This window comes from Belonocnema kinseyi, chromosome 6 (genome assembly GCF_010883055.1).
Source record: "Belonocnema kinseyi isolate 2016_QV_RU_SX_M_011 chromosome 6, B_treatae_v1, whole genome shotgun sequence".
Lineage (NCBI taxonomy): Eukaryota > Metazoa > Arthropoda > Insecta > Hymenoptera > Cynipidae > Belonocnema > Belonocnema kinseyi.
The window spans coordinates 69,419,589-69,440,686 of NC_046662.1; the positions used below are offsets into that span (position 1 = coordinate 69,419,589).

Consider the following 21,098-nt stretch of genomic DNA (forward strand, 5'->3'; position numbering starts at 1 on the left):
AGCTTATTAAGCACCGTAAGTAAAATATATTCAAAAATAATTATTCGTAGGGTAATGAAAATAACAGAAGCAAAGATTTGGGAAGTCCAAAGTGGGTTTATGTCAGGCACGTCATGTACGGATCAAATATTTAGCTTAAGGCAAATAACAGAAAAAAATTTGAGAGTAGGAAAAAAAGTTTTCTGTGCATTTGTTGACATAGAGAAAGCTTTTGACAAGGTGGATAGAAGTAAACTTTAGGAAGTTCTGAAAGAGGATGGAGGGTTAGCGTTCGCAGATGATAAGGTTGTTATGGCAGAGTCTATTGAAGACCTACAAAGAATGTTGAATAAACTAGATGCAAGCATGAAGAGCATGGGCCTCAAAATTAACGCAAATAATACAAAAACTATGGTGTTCGAAGGAAAGAGTGAGAAAACACTATGGAATATTTTATTAAATGATGAGAGAATTGCACAAGTTGATAAGTTCGTATACCTTGGTAGCTTATTTACTAGGGACGGGAAGATAGATGAGGAATTAGATAGACGAATAAATGAAGGTGAGCAGGTTATTGGTAGAGCAGGTCCCCTTATCAGAAGTAAAAATATATCAAATAAAGCTAAAATGGCAATACATAATTCTATATTTGTACCAACTGTACTATACGGTAGCGAGACATGGACTTATCAAGAAAAAGATAAGAGTAAAATTAACGCAATTGTCATGAGATTCATGCGCATAATAAGCGGGAAAACCCTAATGGACAAAGTAAGTAACGAGATAATTCTAAAAGAATGTGGTGCAGAAGAGACACTAGTAAACACATGGGAAAGAAATCGGTCAAGATGGTTCGGACATGTTGAGAGAATGCCAAATGAACGACTAACGAAACAAGTGTATCAAGGTAAAGTAAATGGCAGCGTGCCCAGAGGTAGACCGCGGAAAGAATGGTTAGAATGTTTGAATGAGACCCTACTTAGAAGAGACATAAGAAGTCACAGAAACACGAGAGCCTGCATGAAAAAATGCATGGACATAAAAGAAGCTAGAGAAGTAGCCAGGACAGGAAAGTATGGCGGCAAATATTTAATAAAAAGAGTGTCAGTAGAGTGAATGACGCCTGAAGCAAAGACCTTGGCTATTAATGGGCCCAAGTGGGGAACCTTACACAACGACTTCGTGAGGTTCTTCGCTTGGGGTGATTGCATGAGAGATTGATCAGCAACCTGGGTCGGAGCAGTGTTGCGGAACGAACGTGTTATTTACTTAAATAGCACGAGAATTCTGAATCAATTTGAAAAATCTCTATCCCTTCCACACACTACTCCTTTCCCCTACCGAGTGAGTCACGCCTACCCCGAAAGGGAAATGGCTTAATGGTGTAATTAATAGATTTTATTAAATTTAAAATATTGTTTCAGTCTAAAATATTCAATTTTTAACCCATTCAATTTGCAATTTTTAATAAATAAAAAAGATTAATTATTGCAAATTTAGCACTATTTAAATTTTTATTTAAGACAAGTAAATTGAAGCCAAGTATTTAAAAGTAAAGAATCTTTAATTGAATTATTTGACGTAGAAAACCTGGAATCGTTAAAATTTCGAAGAGCCTTTAAACTTTTAACGTTACAGTTTTAATTGTTGTATTTAAAAAATGCTTATTTTGTAAGTGAAATTTTTGAATTTTGATGTATAATTTACAATTGAACATTTTATTTAAATCTTTGAAAAAGTTTTTAAATATTCTCTTAAAATAATTTTTCAAAATGAAAATTTATTTTTAATTTTTCTAGAAATCTTAAGAAAATGTGTTTATTCTTTTAAAGCATTTCACAATTTTTGAAAAGAATCTAATTTTTTGTTTAAAGTCTGCGAAAATCTACATTTTTTTTATATTACGCTATCATTTCAAGTTTTACGTTAAGTTTGAATCTTTTCAAAACTTCTACATGTCTCTTAAAATTACTCAAATTTCGCCTAAAAATAATAAAGGTTCAATTGTTATTTATACATCCAAATTGTAAAGAAATTTTCTGTAATTTGCAGGGTTGTATGAAAATTGTAGAAAAAATTCAATTCATTTTGACAGATGTTTAGAAGTTCTTAAAAAAATGCTAAAATAATTTTAAATTTAAAACCAATTTAAAACAGCTTCTAGATTTCTCAAGATTTTCAAATAAAATTTTGAAGCTTTCCAAGGATGTTTAAACTATTTAAAAAGAAAATAATTGAATTTCTAATTTAAGAAGTGATCAGTTAAAATTTGTTTAATTTTTCAATGTATGATGTTTCTAGCTTAAAATTCCTTAAAATTATATAATTTTGAAAATTTTGAAGTTATTTGGTTGATTTTTAAATTTAAAGTAAGTTTAAAATTGTACAATTTCAAAAAATGAAATCATATTATAGCAATATTTGATTCTAAAATTTCTAGAATGAATAATAATTCTAATGGAAGATTTGAAATTAAAAAATTAAAAATCGAGTTTACAATAAAAAAAAATGAAAATTAAACAACCTGAAATTGATAAGTCAGTAAGTGGATAATTTCGGTGATTTTAAATGCTTGCAATTTTAGAGTTATGAATTTTCATGATGTGCGCTACATTTTTAATTAATCGCTTTCATAGGTTTTAATTTAACAATTAAAATTGAATTGGTTACATTTTAAAAAGTATAATTAACAATTGAAAAATTATTAGTTTTTAAGAGATTTAAATTGACTTCAAATAGTTGAAATTTTAATGAGTTTGAGTATAAAAAAATTTTAATATCACAATTTTTTGTGACTAACATTTTTTTAGTTTTAAACCAAGTTCGCATTTGTTTATGTTTTAACGTTCCAGAGTAGAAATTATTTTATTTTTAACGATTCCTGTTTAAAATTACTATTTATTTTTTAAGTTTTTTTTTCTAGAATAATTCAATTCATTTTTTAATTTTAAAAAGATGTGGCTAATCAGCTTTAATGTTAATTTATAATTTTATTACGTAATAGCAATTAAAATTCTAGAAATTTAGAAGCTCTCACTGAAAGATTCAAATTAGTTTTCAATATTAAATTGTCAAATTTTAATCGCTTTGGATTTAAAATTATTAAAGTGGAAAATTTTCAATCTTTAATTATATAATTTTGAACGATTTGAATAATAAAGAATATAGTTCCAATTCCTCTGAATTTTAACTGACCCATTTTTCAAAATTCGAGTCCTAAAATATTAATTTTTTACCATTTTAACATTTCCAATTTTCGAAATTTGAATCTAAAATCATACTAGTTTCGTGATCGTCCAATTTAAATTCAAATTGTATAATTATTAATGCTTTGGCTTAAAAATTATTTAATTTAACTCCTTGTTTCTAATTAAATTGTCCACAATCGTTCGTGTAACTAAAAATGTAACTAATTATTTTTTGGATGAAAATTGATTTTTTTTGTTTGTTGGAAATCCAACTACAAATGAATTGAATTCAAGAAATATGTTATGTATTTATATATATCTCGATTTTGAGCTTAAGTGACTGTTCAATCTATTTTACCATTTAAATCAATGAAATTAAAAAAACTCGTTTATCAATTGAAATCTGCAGTAAATATTTAATTAGTTAAATTTTTACTAATTCCGATTTAGAGATTAATCTTGTTCGATGAAATTTTTTTTTTGTGTTAAAAATGTAGCTGTTTTACAGAAAATTTTTCTTTGGCTTGATAGTTAAACCATTTGAATACAATTTTTTGTTTCTTAACTGAAAAGTCTTTGTTTATTGAAAATTTGCGTTTTTAGTCGGGAAAAAACTTCTGGCTTGAAAGTTAAAATACTTTGTTAAATATTCATTGTTGTTTGAGAATTCATCTTTTTACGATAATAATTTAACTATTTTGTTGAAAGTTTTATTATTTTGTTGAAAAACAGTTTTTTTGGTCTTGAAATATCAACCATTAAATTTTTTCATTAAAAATTCATCTTTTTGTGAAAAACTCAATTGTATTTGGTGTAAGTTGAACTTTTTTGTTGGAAAATTCTACTATTTGCTTCAAAATTCAACTATTTTGTTAAAAAGTAATTTATTTGGTCGAAAATTCCACTTTTTTTGTTGAAAATTCGTCCTTTTGGATTAAAAATTTATCTTATGGTAGAAAAGTCATCTTTTTTTAGTTACAATAAATAAATGTGAATTTTTTAAATTTAAATTTAAAATTGTTTTATTCCTTATTTGTGCCACGATTTTGTCATCCTCTAATTGTGAATAATTTAATGTAATCTTTTGGGTCGATTTGTCTGGAATAAAAATAATATAAAATCTTGTTCAGGTATTATGGGTATCGGAATTTACACCAGGAAGTGGACACGAGGCTGAAAGTCTTTGCCCAACGTAAAGAACTATTCTGCGAGAAGGATATTCTCGACATCGGGTGCAATATCGGCCACATCACATTATCAGTGGGAAGGGATTTTTCACCACGAAGCGTCACTGGAATCGACATTGATCGAAATCTAATCAAAATTGCTAGGAAGAACATTAAGCATTACGTCAACTGTGCCCAATCGCCCGCAGCTAAGGATGATGGAGCCAATACTAAGGACCATGATGCAAACTTTTTCCCAATTTCAATGCCAATCAATTATGGACCCATTGACGTTCCTGGATTTATGAAGGACAAGAGCCACAAGGGCTTTCCTTATAATGTCACCTTCGTCCAGGTATTGATTATTTTACTTATATTTCTGCTGAGAATTAGTAATTGTCTGCTGTGGGATATAATTACGCGCGCGATTATTTTTTGTTGTCTCACGCTATTTTTAATTTAAAATATTAAATTAATATTGGTAAAAAAAGTTACGTATTTCTCAGTGTTCTATGATATAAAATAGTAGAAAAGAAAAGCAAGGATAATATTTTTCATAAAATAGATATCCTCAGAATGAATATATAAGATTTTTGTATTATATTTGGAGAATCAAATCCATGCATTTTTGTTTGGAAAAAAAAGAAACGAAGAACACTCACAAAACATGAAGTTGTTCAGAAATATATGTTTAATTTTTGCAGTCAAATGATTTTTGTTTAACACTTTACGACATAGTGGTAACCCAGATTACCACCTTTTTTATTCACAAGTTTTTTTCTCTAACTTCATTGTTTTTCAAGCAATATAAAAACAATCTTTTTGATATCATATTTGAAGTTTTGTAGAATGTAAAAAAATGATGACAATCGTATTGCGTAAGATTATGAATAAACAAATTTGGAAAATCGCTCTTTTATACGAAAGAATTCATTCTTGAACGACGTCTTGATTAAATTATAATAAAACTCGTTACTTTAGGGTTTTTGGGGTCGCTGATTATAACTCCGGAACCAGATTTGCAAAATTCAAAATGGTGCATCCAATAAGGCGGACGATTTTTCATGAAATTTGGAATCTAGGTTTTTCTGAGGTCCGTGATAATGAATTTGAAGTCAGATTTTAAAAGTTCAACCTGGCGGATCCAAAATGTTGAACAAATTTTAAAGTTAGTCCGCCATATTGGATCCGCCATTTTGAATTTTGCAAATCGGACTCTGGATTCGTAATCAGAGACCCCAAAAACGTCTCAATGACAAGTTTTATAAAAATCCAACAACTTTTTAAAAAATAATACGTCATTTTGAATTTTGGTAATTTGATTTCTGATTCGTGATTCAGGGTGGCCACTGGACCGGGAAATGACCGGGAATTTTCTGAGACCGGGAAATGACAGTAAATTTATTTCTTGGCTTATAATGGGTAATTCGAAAATCTTCCACCTGAAAATTTTTTTATTTTTAAGCTTATATTTTTAATTTAAAGAATTGTAACGTGCAGTCTGGAAGACTTAAACAATAAAAAATTAAAAACGCTTCAAGTTGAAAGTTTTTGATAAAAAACTGTTTTATTTTATCAACTGTAAATATCAATAAATAATTTTTAAAATGGATCGGTACTTTAAGTATTAAAAACTGTAAAATAATTGATTTGATAAAACGATTCTAAATCCGTTGAAAGTTAATGAACTTCCAGATTAGTAATTAAAGACTTTTATTAAACTAAAAATATTGTTTCAGTCTAAATTATTCCATTTTTAACCTATTTAATTTTTAAAAAATTGATTTGGAAAAAGGATAATTATTTAATATTTAGCAATATTTGACTTATAATTTAAGACGACTAAATTGAAGCCAAATATTTAAAAGTAAACAATTTGAAACTTGAATGTTTGGAATAGAACGCTTAGAATTGTTCAAATTTCGAAAACATTTTAACGTTACAATTTTTATTGTTCTAATTAATAAAATGTTTAATTTTTTAAGCGAAATTGTTGAATTTTTATGTATAAATAGTAATTCAACACGTATTATTTTTACAAAAATTTGAGTAATTTTAAGAGATATTTAGAATTTTTTAAAAGATTCAAAATTAATAAAAAAAACTTAAATTGATATCAAGTAATTTAAACGAAGTTTTTGAAAAAAAAATTCAGAACTTCTAAACATATTTTAAACTGAATTAAATTTTTCCTACAATTTCGAGAAAATCTTAAGAATTAAAAAAAAATTCTTAAATTCTTCCTTGGTCGTTTTTAATAATATTGGAATTCTCTTAAAATCTTTTTGAATATTCTGTTGAAATGATTTTTCTAAATGAAAAATCATTTTCAAGTTTCCTAAGAATTTTAAGAAAATGTTTTCATTCGTTTGGAGCCTTTCACAATTCTTAAAAAGCCTCTAAATTTTTTGTAAACTTCAAAAATCTACAATTTGTTTTAAATTAGGTTGTGAGTATTTGCACCGAAATTTCGTTACGTATAACCAAATTTTTTCTGTGGACACATTTCGTTAAAATTATTTGAAATCATTCCAAGTTCTAAATTAATTTTTAATCTTTTTCAAACTTCTAAATATCTCTTAAAATTACTCTTATTGTTTCTAAAAATAATAAGTGTTTAATTGTTATTTAGAAATCCAAATTTTAAGGACATTTTTTTTTAATTCGCAGGATTTTCTAAAATTTGTAGGACAAATTCAATTAATTTTTCAAGTTATTAAGAAGTTTTGAAAAAATTTCAAGAATAAAGCTAAATTTCAACAAATTTAAAACTACTTCTAGATTTCTCAAGATTTTGGAAATACAATTTTGAAGTTCTTCAAGGATGCTTAAAACTAATCAAAATAAAAAATTAAAATTCTAATTTAAGAACTTTTAGGTTGAAAGAAATGTAAATTTAGAAATATTTTATGGCCTAAAATAAATGAATAATATAATTTTGAACATTTTTAAAATTCATTGATTTATTCTTAATTGAGTATTGAAAATGTCAACCTGTATTTATATTTTTGGAACTTAATCTAAATCTTTGAACTCTATAATTTATGAATATTAAAAATTCTGAATTTTGCAATTTAAATTCATAAAACTTGAAATTACTCGGTTGAAATGCTTTAGTTTGTTGTTTATTTAGTATTACTTGTTCTTTTACTGTTTAGCTTTATATTTATATTTTTTACGTTTTATTGACCGGGAAAAATATTTGCGAACCGGGGAAAAAAGGCTAAATGCCATAATTGTCCAAATATTGTAAATATTCTTTGAAATATATTAATTTTTTTTTAAAATAGCAATTTTATACGAAAAGCTCTAACATAGCATAATAAATTCTGTAATATTGTAAATCCTGTATTACATCTAATGCTTTTTGTTAAAAATAATTGATTTCTGTTGATAAATCTTAACATGGTCTAAAATTGTCCCCAAATTGTAAGTCTTTGAAATCAGTACCAATTTCCGGTGAAAAACAAAACAAAGAATTGTAAATTTAATGATTTTGAATAATAATCTGAAAAATATTATGATTTTTTAATTAACAATGTACCATTTTCGGCACTGAAAACTAACATAAAATGAAAAATTATTCCAAATTTTAATTCTTTAAAATTCACTTATTTTTATTTTAAATAATCGATTTCTGGTGAAAAAAATTATTATAACCTTAATTTTTTTCAAAATAATAAATCACCTTTGAAATCTCTATCGAAATTTCTGGTGAAAACTGCTGGCTTTAGTTAAATAATTGGTTTACTAAAAATATCGATTTCTGATGTAAAACGCCATCATAACCTCATATTTCTTAAAAAGTGGACAATTTTCTTTGGAATATAATTTCTTTAAATTAAAAATACCAGTAATTTTCTAAGAAAACACGAAAATTATCAAAAATTGTTCAAATATTCTAAATCTTGTTCAAAGTCTATTTTTTGATTTTGTAATAAAAATTTCAAATACCGCCAATGAACACTAATAAAATCTGAAAGTTTTCAAGCGTGTATATTTAATTATTTTAAACAAAAGTCAGTGGATTTAAACAAACTGATTTTTATTTAAAAATACTAATTTCGGGTCAAACACTCTAACGTAAACTAAAATTAATGATAAACTGTAAATATTATTTGAAATCGTATATTTTTTTTATAAAAAATGCCAATAAAAAGCCACGAAAAACACCAACGTATCATAACATAACAGATAATTGTTCAAAATTCGAAATCTAATGGTTTTTGTTCAAATAACCGATTTCCAGTGAAGAACGTCAATATAACCTGAAATTGTTGGAAATTACAAATCTTGTTTGAAATAATGATTTTTTTCAATACCAATTTCTTGTACGATACACGAACTAAATCTACAAGTATTAAAAAATTATTATTCTTTGAGATCTAATGATTTTGTGTAGATTGAATTTCAGGGTGGCCGCTCGCCCGGGAAACCGGGAATTTTTTAATACCGAGAAAAACCGGGAAATGACTGCATTTTTTACCGGGGATTTTAAAAATTTGTACAAGAAAAATCTGTCCACGTTCGATTTTAACATTTTTTAAATAATTAGTGGAATTGTTATGTTTTTCAATCATACTATTATTTAGCTTACAATGCGTAATTCAAATTTTTTTTACTTTAAAAATTTTCCATTTAAAATTTTTATTTCTAAGCTTAAAATTTTAATTTCCAGAATTTTTAAATGCTTTCTTAAAGACGTGAACAAATAAAAAATAAAAGCCTTTGATGTCGAAAATTTTTGATAAAAAACATTTTTATTTAATAAATAAATCAATTTTTTTTTAATTTAGCTGTATTTTAAGTAATAAAAAGTGACAACAAAAACGATTTGATAAAACGATTTTAAACCAGTTCAAAGATGAAGAATTTTCAGATTTTAACGTTAAAACTTCAACGGTTCCAATTTGAAAGTCAGACATTAAACAAATGTGAACGTATGACTGAAAGTTTATAAACTATTTTCAACTAAAGAATAACTTCATAATAATATATCCTTATTTAAAGGATTTTATTAAATTTAAAATATTATTTCAGTCTAAAATATTAAATAATAATAATAAATAAATAATAATAATAAATGTTCAATTGTTATTTATACATCCGAATTTTGAAGAATCGTTTTAAAATTTGCAGGATTTTCTGAAAAATGAAGAAAAAAATTCAATTCATTTTGAAAATTTTAAAGTTCATTGATTGATTTTTTAATTTAGAGCATTGAAAATGATAACGTTGATTTATATTTTTTTATCTGGAAAAATGTGTGTACCTTCTACTTTTAATTTTCAATTTTAAAAGTTCAAAATTTAATAGTTCCATTTTGAGTGCTTTCATTTAAAGCTTAGTTTTTACTACCTCAAGTTGAAAATGTTGTAGCTTTACTGTTCCATTTTTTTAATTTCATTGACCGTGAAAAATGTAACTTGAAGATGAAACTTTCAAAATTGGGCAATTTCAATTTTAAATCTGTTTAGGATTGTTGAGTCGTTTCAAATTTTTATTTTATATTATCAATCAAACCTTTGAAAATTGATTGATCGATTTCCAACTAAACTATTCAGGATTTTAAAAAAACGTTAGAGTTAAAATATTTTGTTTTTTATCAATTCAAATATAATATATTTGAGCACTGAAGCGTTTCGCTTCCAGTTTTAATTCAAATTATAAATTATAGTAAGAACAAAATAATAAATCTTGAAATTAAAGGCCTAATTATACTTTTAAGTATAACAATTTATTAATGGTAGGATTTTTAAAAGAGAAAGTATTCCTGAATATGAGAACGATTTCAAGCCAAAAAATTGGTTTATTTAAGCTTTGAATGGGTTTCCAACGACCTAAGTATGTCCAATTAAAAAAAATTGCATTAAAATCGAAGAAATGAAAACAAATTATTAAAAAATATAAAATGTCTTGCACAAAGACTGTTCCTTTTTTTCAACGTGCAAAAATAAATGTTTAATCTATCTCCTATTTTTTCCACTTTTTTGTTAAAAAAATTACAACCTTTTCCCTTTTTTAAACTGCTTTTGCGCCCTGATCCTTGGCTTAAGTTTATTTTGAAAAAACTATATTTGGTTTTTTTATGTTTTTTGTTTTAGGGCAACTACGTATTGGATGATGATTCGCTTCTTTCATTGGAGCAGCCACAGTTCGATGTAGTTCTTTGTCTTTCTACGACAAAATGGGTTCATTTGAATTTCGGTGACGAGGGACTGAAGCAGAGTTTCAAACGAATGTTCGCACAATTGAGGCCAGGGGGGGTTTTGCTTTTAGAGGCTCAAAACTGGAACAGTTACGGAAAGAAGAAAACTCGTACTGTAAGTATTTCCATTATTTTCATAAAATATACTTGTTTTTTGTTGAAAAATTGATCTAATCACGATTCAAATCGGAAGTTTTGCAGTTAAATTTTATTTTTTTAAGTATCTAAATTTGTAAGTGCGTAACTCCAAAATATCAGAGCGTTAAAATTTTGAAAATGCAGTTTTAAAATGTTTATTATTGTAAATTTTCTATAATTTAAAAATTAGGGACTTGCGAGTTGAAGAATTTATAATTCATAACGTTCGTAATGAGATTATTTGTAGATTATTTGGAATCAATAGTCGGATAATAGGGAATTTTAAGTTTGTTTTCTTGAATATTAAATAATTAAAAAAGCGGATTTGAAATATAAAACTTTTGAAAAAAAGAGTTTTTAATTAGTAAGGAAAGCCCAAATGATACCAATTTTTAGTTTCAAAAATTCAGAAAATTTTGTTCTAATTCAAATAGTTAAAAATTCTGTAATTTAAAAAGGAAATAATTTTAATATTTCAAACAAATGTACATGCTTCAAAATTTCGTAGACTACGACGGAAATTTCGAGATTTAGAAAATTCCAAATAAAAAGCGCTTGAAATTGTATAATTTTGAATCGAAGCATTAAAAACTTCCCGAGGTAAAATTTAAATTGACAAATTTGTACAATTTGAATTTAAACGCCTTAATAATTAAATAATAAGAATGAAAACGTTCGAAACTGAGAGCTTATAAGTGAGTAATCACCTTTAATTTGATAAAATGAAAAATTGAAAGTCTTATTGATATAAAAATGTTTTAGTGATTTTTCTTTTATTGATTGAATTTTGATGCCCCAAATGTAAAATTATTCAATTTTAAGCGAGCTCGGTTTGAAATGTTATGTTATAGTTATTTTTCTTTTTAAAGCTACAAATTCAAAAATGTTTAATTTTTATGGCTCCTACTTTAGAATTGTACAATTTCAATTGTTTTTCATGCGGTTATTGTTAATTTTTTATTTTAAAGCTTCAAAATATGCAGAATTGATATTTCTAGTTTCAAATTCTTAAATTCAGAATGTTTAATTTACAATTTTGAACGATTTTATTTTATAATTGTTCCGCATTGAATTCGTAAATCTTGTAGACCAATCGACTTTATCCGTTTTCTCAGAAGTTCGCTATACTTAGTTTCAATTTTAATCACTTAAATTTAATTAAGAAAGTTAAAAATTGTATCATTTCTTCCTAAAGTTTTATACTTAGAATTTTTTTAACTAATAGAGTTTCAAATTGAGCAATTTCTACTTACGTGAATCTTTATTGAAACTTTTACTGTTTTAAAATTGCAAGCCTTAACAAAAGGACACATTTAAGTTGAAAACGTTTCAAATCGATTAACTTCACATTCAGTCGTAGAATTCACAGTCTTTCCCCTTTCCACTTTTTTTAAACAATTATTCTTTTACATTCTCATCAGAGAAGGTATTAGATTTGTGTAAAATTTGACCCCCCCCCCCCAGTTTTTGTCAAATGTCCACGTTTTGAGACCCCCTGAATCCGAAAAACATCTTTTTACGAATGTCTGTCTGTATGTCTCTCTGTCTGTGAACATGATAACTTTTGAAAAAATTAATCTATTAGATTGACCTTTGGTACACTCGTTTAGTGTCCTAAACTAAAGGTCAAGTTCGTTAGCCAGCCATTTTGGATAAAAATTGAAAAAGTGGGCACATTTTCAATATTTTTGAGACCACTTTTTCAAAAATTCAAAAATTCTCTGTGCGGTTATTCATAGTACTCAAAAATTCGAACAATTTATCCTGATGACTTCTTTCATAATATCAAAAATTACCAGAGTTATAGCATTTACAAAATTCCAACAAACACACGAAAACGAAAATTTTAGGCTAAATAACGCACGATATAGAAAAAAGTCAGGAGAAGAAAAGTGTTGCTTTTTGAATGCCCTACTAGATTATCATCACAGTTCTTTGAATTTTTTAAAAAAAATTAAAATTTAATATTTTGACAGCATACAAAATTATGAAAAATCCAAAAATTTCATTTTTTGGCCAAACTATGCAAAATTCGGTAAAAGATGAAGAAACAAAAATTGTGCATTTGAAAAAGATCTCCAAATTTGTTATCAACCACTTTTTGATAGGATGTATAGTTTTGGCTCTAATCATGAAAAACATGATTAACAGTAATAAAAACAAAAAATCTGCCCGCTTGGTGGGCACATTCTAAGCACAACTTTTGTCATTTAATTTCTTTTTCGTCTGGTGTGTGGGTTTTCAAAAAATTTAATTAATAATTTGTTATTTTTGCATGTTAATAAATTCTCATCAGAAAGGTATTAGATTTGTGTAAAATTTGAGCACCCCCCTCCTAGTTTTTGTCAAAAATTCACGTTTTGAGACCCCTTGAATCCGAAAAACAGGTTTTTACGAATGTGTCTTTATGTCTGTCTGCCTATGAGCACGATAACTTTTGAACAAAATAATATATTAGATTGGCCTTTGATACACTCTTTTAGTGTCCCAAGCTAAATGCCAAGTTCTTTGTTCAGCCATTTTGGATAAAAATTCTAAAAGTGAGCGTATTTTGAAAGTATTTGAGACCACATTTTTTCATGATTCAAAAATTCTCTGTACACTTGTTCATAGTGCTTGAAAAGTAAAATGTTAATTTTCGAAAGCCCTACAAGATTATCATAACAACTTTTTAAATTTTTTTCGAAAAATTGACACATGACACAAACTAAGAAAAAATAAATAGATAACATTTTTTTACCGAAATAGAGAACAACAATTTTTATTAATCGTTTTTTATATGATTGGTAGTTTCTATTTTAATCGTGTATAACAACATTAAAAATAAAAAATTGCATTTTTAGTAAAGTGACAAAAGATATAAGAGAAAGGTTGTTTAACCTAAAAAAATCTAAAAAAAAATTTGAAATAATTTCTTGATAAAACGCGTTTTTTTCGTTTTAATCGTAAAAAATAACATTATAAATAATGAAATTGACTGCTTGGAGAAACGGTACAAGACAAATTGAAATATTCATAAGGGTGTATGTTCCAAAAAGTAGCTACAAAATTATCTTCACCAATTTTTTTCACACGACAGGCCGTTTTTTTTTTAACTTTTAGCATACCAAAATTTACCAGTTTTTTTAAGTCAAGGAATCAAGGAATTTGATACGCAACCATTCTTAAAAAAATTAAAAACGTAGAAGCTGAATAGTTTTAAGATAATATCTTATAAAATAAATATAAAATTTTTAAAAATACTGAAGTTTACAATTTTCAAAATATAATATTTCCAAAACAAACTTATTTAAACTAACCACTTTCAAAATAAATCAGGATCATAAAAATCAAATCAAAATAAATCAGGAATCATTTAGGATAAACTAATAATAATTTAGGGTGAATTGAAAATGAATTGCAAAAAATATTTTCAAATTTTTTTAAACGATACAATGAAATTTCGTCTGTTTTAATGCCAATGCAAGTTACGAATTATAATAATATGCATTTATGGGAACAATATAAAATTTCAGGGATAAACTCGAGTGCGAAGTACGAGATACGTGATGAGAATGTGTTCGTTGAAGCCGAAGGAGCTTTAACAAAAGAGAATTCACAATCATTAAATTACTGTTGTCGATACTTTTACCTTTAGTTTTAAATAGTCTGTGCAGATAACTCGAGCGCGTAGCGCGAAGTAAATGCATTATCGAGCCCGAAGCGCGAGAACCAACAGACGCGCGCCCTTGGCGCTCTCAAACTTATTGATCCCAATAAAAAAATGTAACTGTTTTTTGTAGAAAGTTAATTCTTTTTAGTTAAAAATTTGACTGCTTGGTTGAAAAATTAATTATTTTGTTGAAAATTTAACCATTGTGTTAAAAGGACATCTATTTTGGTCGAAAATTTAACTGTACACTGATAATTCCTCTTTTTTTCTGGCAAAAGTCGTCTTTTTGGCTGAAAATTCAACTGTTTGGTTCAAAATGAAAATGTTTTTGGTTGAAGCTTAATTTCTCTTGTTTGAAAATTCAACTATTTGGTTAAAAACTCAATCTTTCTCAGATGAAAATTAATTTTTTTTTAATTCAACTGTCTCTTGACGAATTCATTGTTTTATCTTGAAAAGTCAACTGTCAAATATTTGGTTAAAAATTCAACTGTCTTCCGAAAAATTCATTTTTTTATGTTGAAAATTCACCTTTGTAGGTTGAATATTTAATTATTGTGTTCAAGAGTAATCTGTTTTTATCAAAAATTCGTCTTGATTAAAAATTCAACCATTCTCAGCTGAAAATTAATTAATTTTTTTTTTAATTCAACTGTCTCTTGACAAATTCATCTTTTTATCTTGAAAAGTCAACTATTTGGTTAAAATTCAACTTGTGTGGGAAAATTAAACTGTTTTTTGAAAAACGCATCTTTTTGTCTTGAAACTTCAACTATTTGGTTAAAAATTCAACTATTTTTTTAAAAATTCAACTGTCTTCTGAAAAATTTATTTCTTTATGTTTAAAATTCACCTTTGTAGGTTGAAAATTTAATTATTGTGTTCAAAAGAAATCTGTTTTGGTTAAAAATTCAACCTTTCTCAGATGAAAATTAATTTTTTTGTTTTTTTTTGAAAATTCAACTTTTTCTTGACAAATTCATCCTATTATCTTGAAAAGTCAACTATATGGTTAAAATTCAACTTTTTGTGGAAAATTAAATTTTTTTGAAAAACGTATGTTTTTGTCTTGCAAATTCAACTATTTGGTTAAAAATTCAATTATTTTGTTCAAAATTCAACTATCTTCTAAAAAATTTATATTTTTATCTTGAAAATTCAACTATTTGATTGAAAATTCGTCTCTTTCGATTGAAAGTTCAGCTGTTTGTTAGTAAATGCAACGGTTTGGCTGATTTTTTTCTTGTAATTTAATTGTTGGCTGGAGATATCTTTTGGTTTGATAATTTGGCTAATTAATTTTAAAATTAGGTTGGTAGGTTTTTATTAGAAAAAAGTCGATCCAAGCCCTGATCTCGAGATAGGTATTTGAACAGTTGAAATTGTGAGTTATTAAATTTTGATTAAATGATTTTTTATCTATAGATAACCCAGAAACGATAGCAGGGTAGCCGCTAGACCCGGAAACCGGGAATTTTATTAGATCGGGAAATGGCAGTGAATTTATATCTTGCTTGGTAATTTTACAAATTTGTAGAAAAAAAATCGATCAGAGTTTGATTTTAACAGTTGTTTAAAATAATTACTTGAATTTTTATCTTATTAAATTATGATATTATTCAGTTTACAGTGTCTAATTCGAAAATCTTTCACATTCAAATTTTTCATTTCGGATTTTAGTTTTTAGCCATATGTTTTTCATTTAAAGAATTTTAAAATTTGAATTTTGAAAACTTAAAAAATAAAAAATTAGTAGTTATAATGATTTTTAAAATTGAACTGTAAATTAAGGATTAATAATTGAATACTAATTGATTTCACAAGACAATTTGGAATCAGTTCATAATTTAAGAATTTCCAGTTTTTAACGTTAAAAATTAAAATGTTTCAATTAGAAAGTCTTAATAGTGAAACAAATGTTAACATGCGATTTAAACTTTATAAACTATTTTCAATTTTAAAACAACTTCAAAATAATATATTCACAATTGAAGGCTTTTATTAAATTTAAAATATTGATTTAGTATAAAATTTGTACATTTGAACATTTTTGACTAAGAAAAATAATAATTGCCTAATATTTATAAATATTTGACTGTTCACATAAAATCAGTAATTATAAATAAAATATTCAAAGCTAAACAAATAATTAATTTACAAGTAAATTTGTTAAATTTTGGTGTATATTCCACATCTATAATTCTTTTTTTTTTTTAATCGAGTAAGTTAAAGAAATATTAACACGGTATGAAAAGATTAAAAATTAATTGAAAATTTGAAATGTTTTCAAATAATTTAAACGAAGTGTCTGCCTACGTTCGCAGATAAAAACCGGCTCTTCTTACTGAAATTTTGGAGAAAATAGCCCGCGGCCTAATTTTAAACAAAATATAGATTTTTGCAGATTTCGAAAAAAAAAAAATTGAATCTGAAAGGTGTTAAGGAAATATTTTTATTTTGCAGGATGCAAACAACAATTTTTGGAATAATTCGAATTATTATAAAAGATGTTTAGAAGTTCTAAACAAGTTTAAATATAATTTAAAATTTTACTAAAAATGTAAAACAACAAATAGATATTTCAAGGTTTTAAATAACATTTTGAAGCTTTTAACGAAATTTTCAACTATTTAAAATAAAAATAATTCCACTTTTAATTTAAGAAGTGTTCAGTTTATAACAAAAATATAATCGTTCAATCGTGAATATTTCTAGCTTAAAATTTGTTAAAATTATTTGCAACTCAGGTTTTATCACTTCAAATGTAAAAATGTTTAGCTTTAGAGTTCGAATTTTAAAATTTCATTGCCCCTGCAAAATTTTTTCGAACCGTAAAATAACGGGGGATTTTTATATGTGATTAAAACGGTCACCCTGGATCGTGAATTTTTTCTTAATATTTGAATCACCACCCTCTAAATAAATAAAAGTTTATAACAAGTCCTTTCTTATTTTTCACAGGAGCGAATATTTAAAAACTACCAGAGCATCAAGTTCTTCCCAAATCAGTTCACACAGTATTTGCTCTCGCCCGAGGTCGGTTTCAGCAAATGCGAGGTAATATCAATTCCTCCGCACCCTTCCAAGGGATTCCAACGACCACTTCACCTTTTTACAAAAGCTGCACCCGTCGAGGAGAGTCCCGTTTATGTGCCAGCAGCAGCTGCCACCGCCGCCAATCGATTCGAGCACCGAGATCAGGCGCCAAAAGAGGCCGACGATCAATATTATCTGCGAGGTCTTTTTCCATCAGATCCGCACAATCCGGCATGCAGCCAGAGAAGTCTCGAGTCGTTGATGCAGTGCGAATTTGACAGTGCCTACAGTCCCTACAAAACGCCCGTTTATCATTATGACACGTCAGGTCCCACCAGCTATGGCGCCGAACTCTCGCCGATTTCACTGAGTCCGAATTATGAGGCCGAGGTGAGTGAGACAGTTCAGCTTATTTCGAATCATCCCAGCGAAGAGGCGGCTCTCGAGAAAATGGAAGAGGAGGAGACGATGAGTGTTTCGGAATCTCCATCGAACGACACGTGAATTGGATGAAAATTCTAGCAGGCATTAATCACAGCGCTTCTCTAAAAAGCCCGTGATTCCACATTTACTTGTTTCAATCAGTGTTGACTTTTTTTCTTTTTTCTTCTTTTTTTTTATCGCGTAGGAATCCTAGTGATTACTTTCAACATTCACAGGGACTAGAGGTTGCAAAGTTTGTTCACAATTGAATTTAACTTCTATCAATTCTGGATCCTATAGGGGCGTTGTCGGAAATATAATTTTCTCGATGAAAGCCCTGATTAACTTTTCATTTCAAAAGGCGTTCTTTTTTATTTGAAAGTTGCATTAATTGATATGGTAATTATCAACTTTTGTATAAAGAGTTTCCCCGGATTTATTTTTTCTTTCTTCCAAGTGATTGAAGATGCGTGAAAAAAATGTCGTTGGACGTGTTCCGAGAGTGTCTATTCGGCTGGAATAGTGAAGACAATTTTTGAGCTCTGTGGGCCAATTTTGATACTTCAAATAATATTCAGGGTGTCTACCTGACCGGGAAACTATTTATCGATACTGAAGATAATATAAGTGATGATCGTTTTCAAATTTTTTTAAAAATATTTTACACTTTGTGAAATATTGAAATCCGGGCTACTTTCAAACTCGTTAATTGGTGTTTATCGGAAATTGTAATATATATTTACTTTAATAAAAGAGTGAAAGATTTACGTTTCAAATAAAAATACGAAAACTGCAATTATGATTTGGAACAGGGGATCTTGGAAGAGATATCTTTAAGTTTGAATTTGAAAAAAGAAATGTTCTAAAAGGATTGTTACAGTTCTGACTTTGAACTGGGCCTTTTTAGGTAATTTTGGATTTGATTAGAGAATTTTTTGAAAAAAAATTGATTCAGATCTTGAATTTTTTTCCCCAAAAGAATTGTATAATTCAGACTTGGAACAGTGCATTTTCCAAAAGAATTACACTTTTTATTTGGAACGGGGAATTTTTTTAACGAATTATGATTCTGATTTCGAACAGGGAATTTTCTAAAAGAATTATACAATACCGACGGAAGTTATCTACACGCCTATTTTTTAAGCTGTTGTTAAAGTCCCTAAATTTGTAGCAATTTAGGGAATTTTAGAAAACCATAAACAAAATTGCTCATAATCGCACGGAATTTAATCAAATTCTGTGTCTAATAATCGAAAGTTGACGGCAAATTGTTAATTTATTAAAAAAGTATTGCAAAGGAACGACAAATTTGACAGTTTTTAAAAACATTTTAATTCTATCCTAGTGTCGAACTTGGTGAAAAATGTAAAATTTCAAATCATGAATGTGCTCACGATATGATTGAAAAAAATCGAAAACAATAATATTTTTATAATTATTATTAAAATATTATAAATAATGAATAAAAAAATAATTCATACATTTTTGATATTTTTCGACTTTTTCGCATCTTATTTTATCATAGGGCAGAATCTTGGACAAAAAATGTTTTAAATATCTTAATGTTAATTTAGGGTGGCCGTTTTAATCGACGAAATAAATTCCCGTTAATTTCCCGGTTCGAAAATATTTGTTACTGTCAATGAAATTTAACAAATCGAGCACTAAAGCTAAAAAAATTCCATTTAAGGTACTAGAAAGTGAGCTGCAAATAAAAGCACTTAAAGTGAAACTGTTGAATTTTGAACTTTTAAAATTCAAGTTTAAAAGTTTTTTAATTAATAAATATTGTATTCAATTACTTAATAATTTACACCTTTAAAATGGAAGGTACTAGCGTTTTTTTAATACACAAAATATATAAATATATATTATTTTTAAGATTTTTTCAGAACTTCTAAATATCTGGAAAAATTAATTAAATTTTTTCGACATCTTTTAGGAAATCCTGCAAATTTCTTTGAAATTTGGACTTATAAATAACAATTGTACATTTATTATTTGTAGAAGAAATTTGAGTCGTATTAAGAAATATGTAGAAGTTTTGAAAAGATTCAAACTTAATTTACAACTTGAAATGAGAGCCTAATTTAAAAGGAAATGTAGAATTTCGAAGATTTTAAACAAAAAAAACAATTAGAATCTTTCCAAGAGTTGTGAAAGCCTTCAAAAGAATAAAAAAATTCCTAAAATTCCTAGGAAAATTAAAAATTATTTTTCATTTTGAAAAATTACTTTAAGAGAAAACTTAAAAAGGTTTAAAAAGATTTACAACATTTTCAAAAAAGGTTCTGGAAGATTTTAAGGAAACTTTTTAAAATTTGCATGTTAATTTGGAATCTTTTAAAAACTCGTAAATATCTCTTCAAAATTACTCAAATTTTTTTCTATAAATGTTCATTTGTAAATTATACATAAAAATTTAACAATTTCATTTACAAATTAAACATTTTTCAAATACAGCAATTAAAATTATAACTTTTTCTTAATTCAAAAATTTCAAATTGAACGGGTTAAAAATTGAATATTTTAGACTGAAACAATATTCTAAATTTAATTAAAGCCCTTAATTAAGAATATATTATTATGAAGTTATTTTGAAGTAGAAAATAGTTCAAATCTTTAACACAGATTTTTAAAATTGTTTAAATTAAAAATATTAGCTTCAAAATAAAAATCTAAAATGGAATATTTTTTAGGTAGAAGATTTTTGAATTTCGCTTTGTAAAATAAAAAATAGCACTATTAAAAAAGATAACAATTCAACTAATTATTTTTAAAAACTGTTGAAATCGAACTTTGACAGATTTTTCTTCTAAAAATGTGTAAAATTCCCGGTCTCAAAAAATTCCCGGTTTTTCTGGTCCAGCGGCCACCCTTTAATTATATCCAGAGTTATTCCAGTTTTACGAAAACATTGAAATTTGAAGTTTTTTTTTTTATAAAATTGAAATTATTTCAACTTATGCTTATTAGACGCAGAGTTTTATTACCTTCCAAAGTTTTGCGGCAAAAATTTCATGTTAAAATTCTCACATGGAATAGGAAATTTTCCAAAAGAATTAAAATTCTGAGCTAGGACATGGAAATTTCAAAAAGGAAGGCAGGACCGGGAATTTAAAAACATCCTTCAGGTAGACACTCTGGAATTCGTGACAGTGAGCGCTTCAAATTAAAGATTAGACGATTTGTACTTTGAATTTTTCTCGAAGAAGTATATAAAAAGCAATTCCAGTAGCTTCACGACATTTTTTAAGAAACATTGGATGAATATTAACTTGCTCCACATCACGAAATGCCTAAGGCGT

General features: G+C 26.8%; 1 protein-coding gene across 1 annotated transcript in view; it reads left to right on the forward strand.

Annotated features, from left to right (window-relative positions):
- Positions 1-19,616, forward strand: part of LOC117174799 (7SK snRNA methylphosphate capping enzyme-like) — a 28,116-nt gene extending 8,500 nt beyond the window's left edge. The window contains exons 3-5 of the mRNA XM_033364172.1: positions 4,298-4,688; positions 10,438-10,656; positions 17,293-19,616. Of these exons, the coding sequence (XP_033220063.1) occupies positions 4,298-4,688; positions 10,438-10,656; positions 17,293-17,871 (1,189 nt within the window). The 3' untranslated portion in view covers positions 17,872-19,616. The remainder of the gene's footprint in view (positions 1-4,297; positions 4,689-10,437; positions 10,657-17,292) is intronic.
- Positions 19,617-21,098: the final 1,482 nt, after the last annotated feature.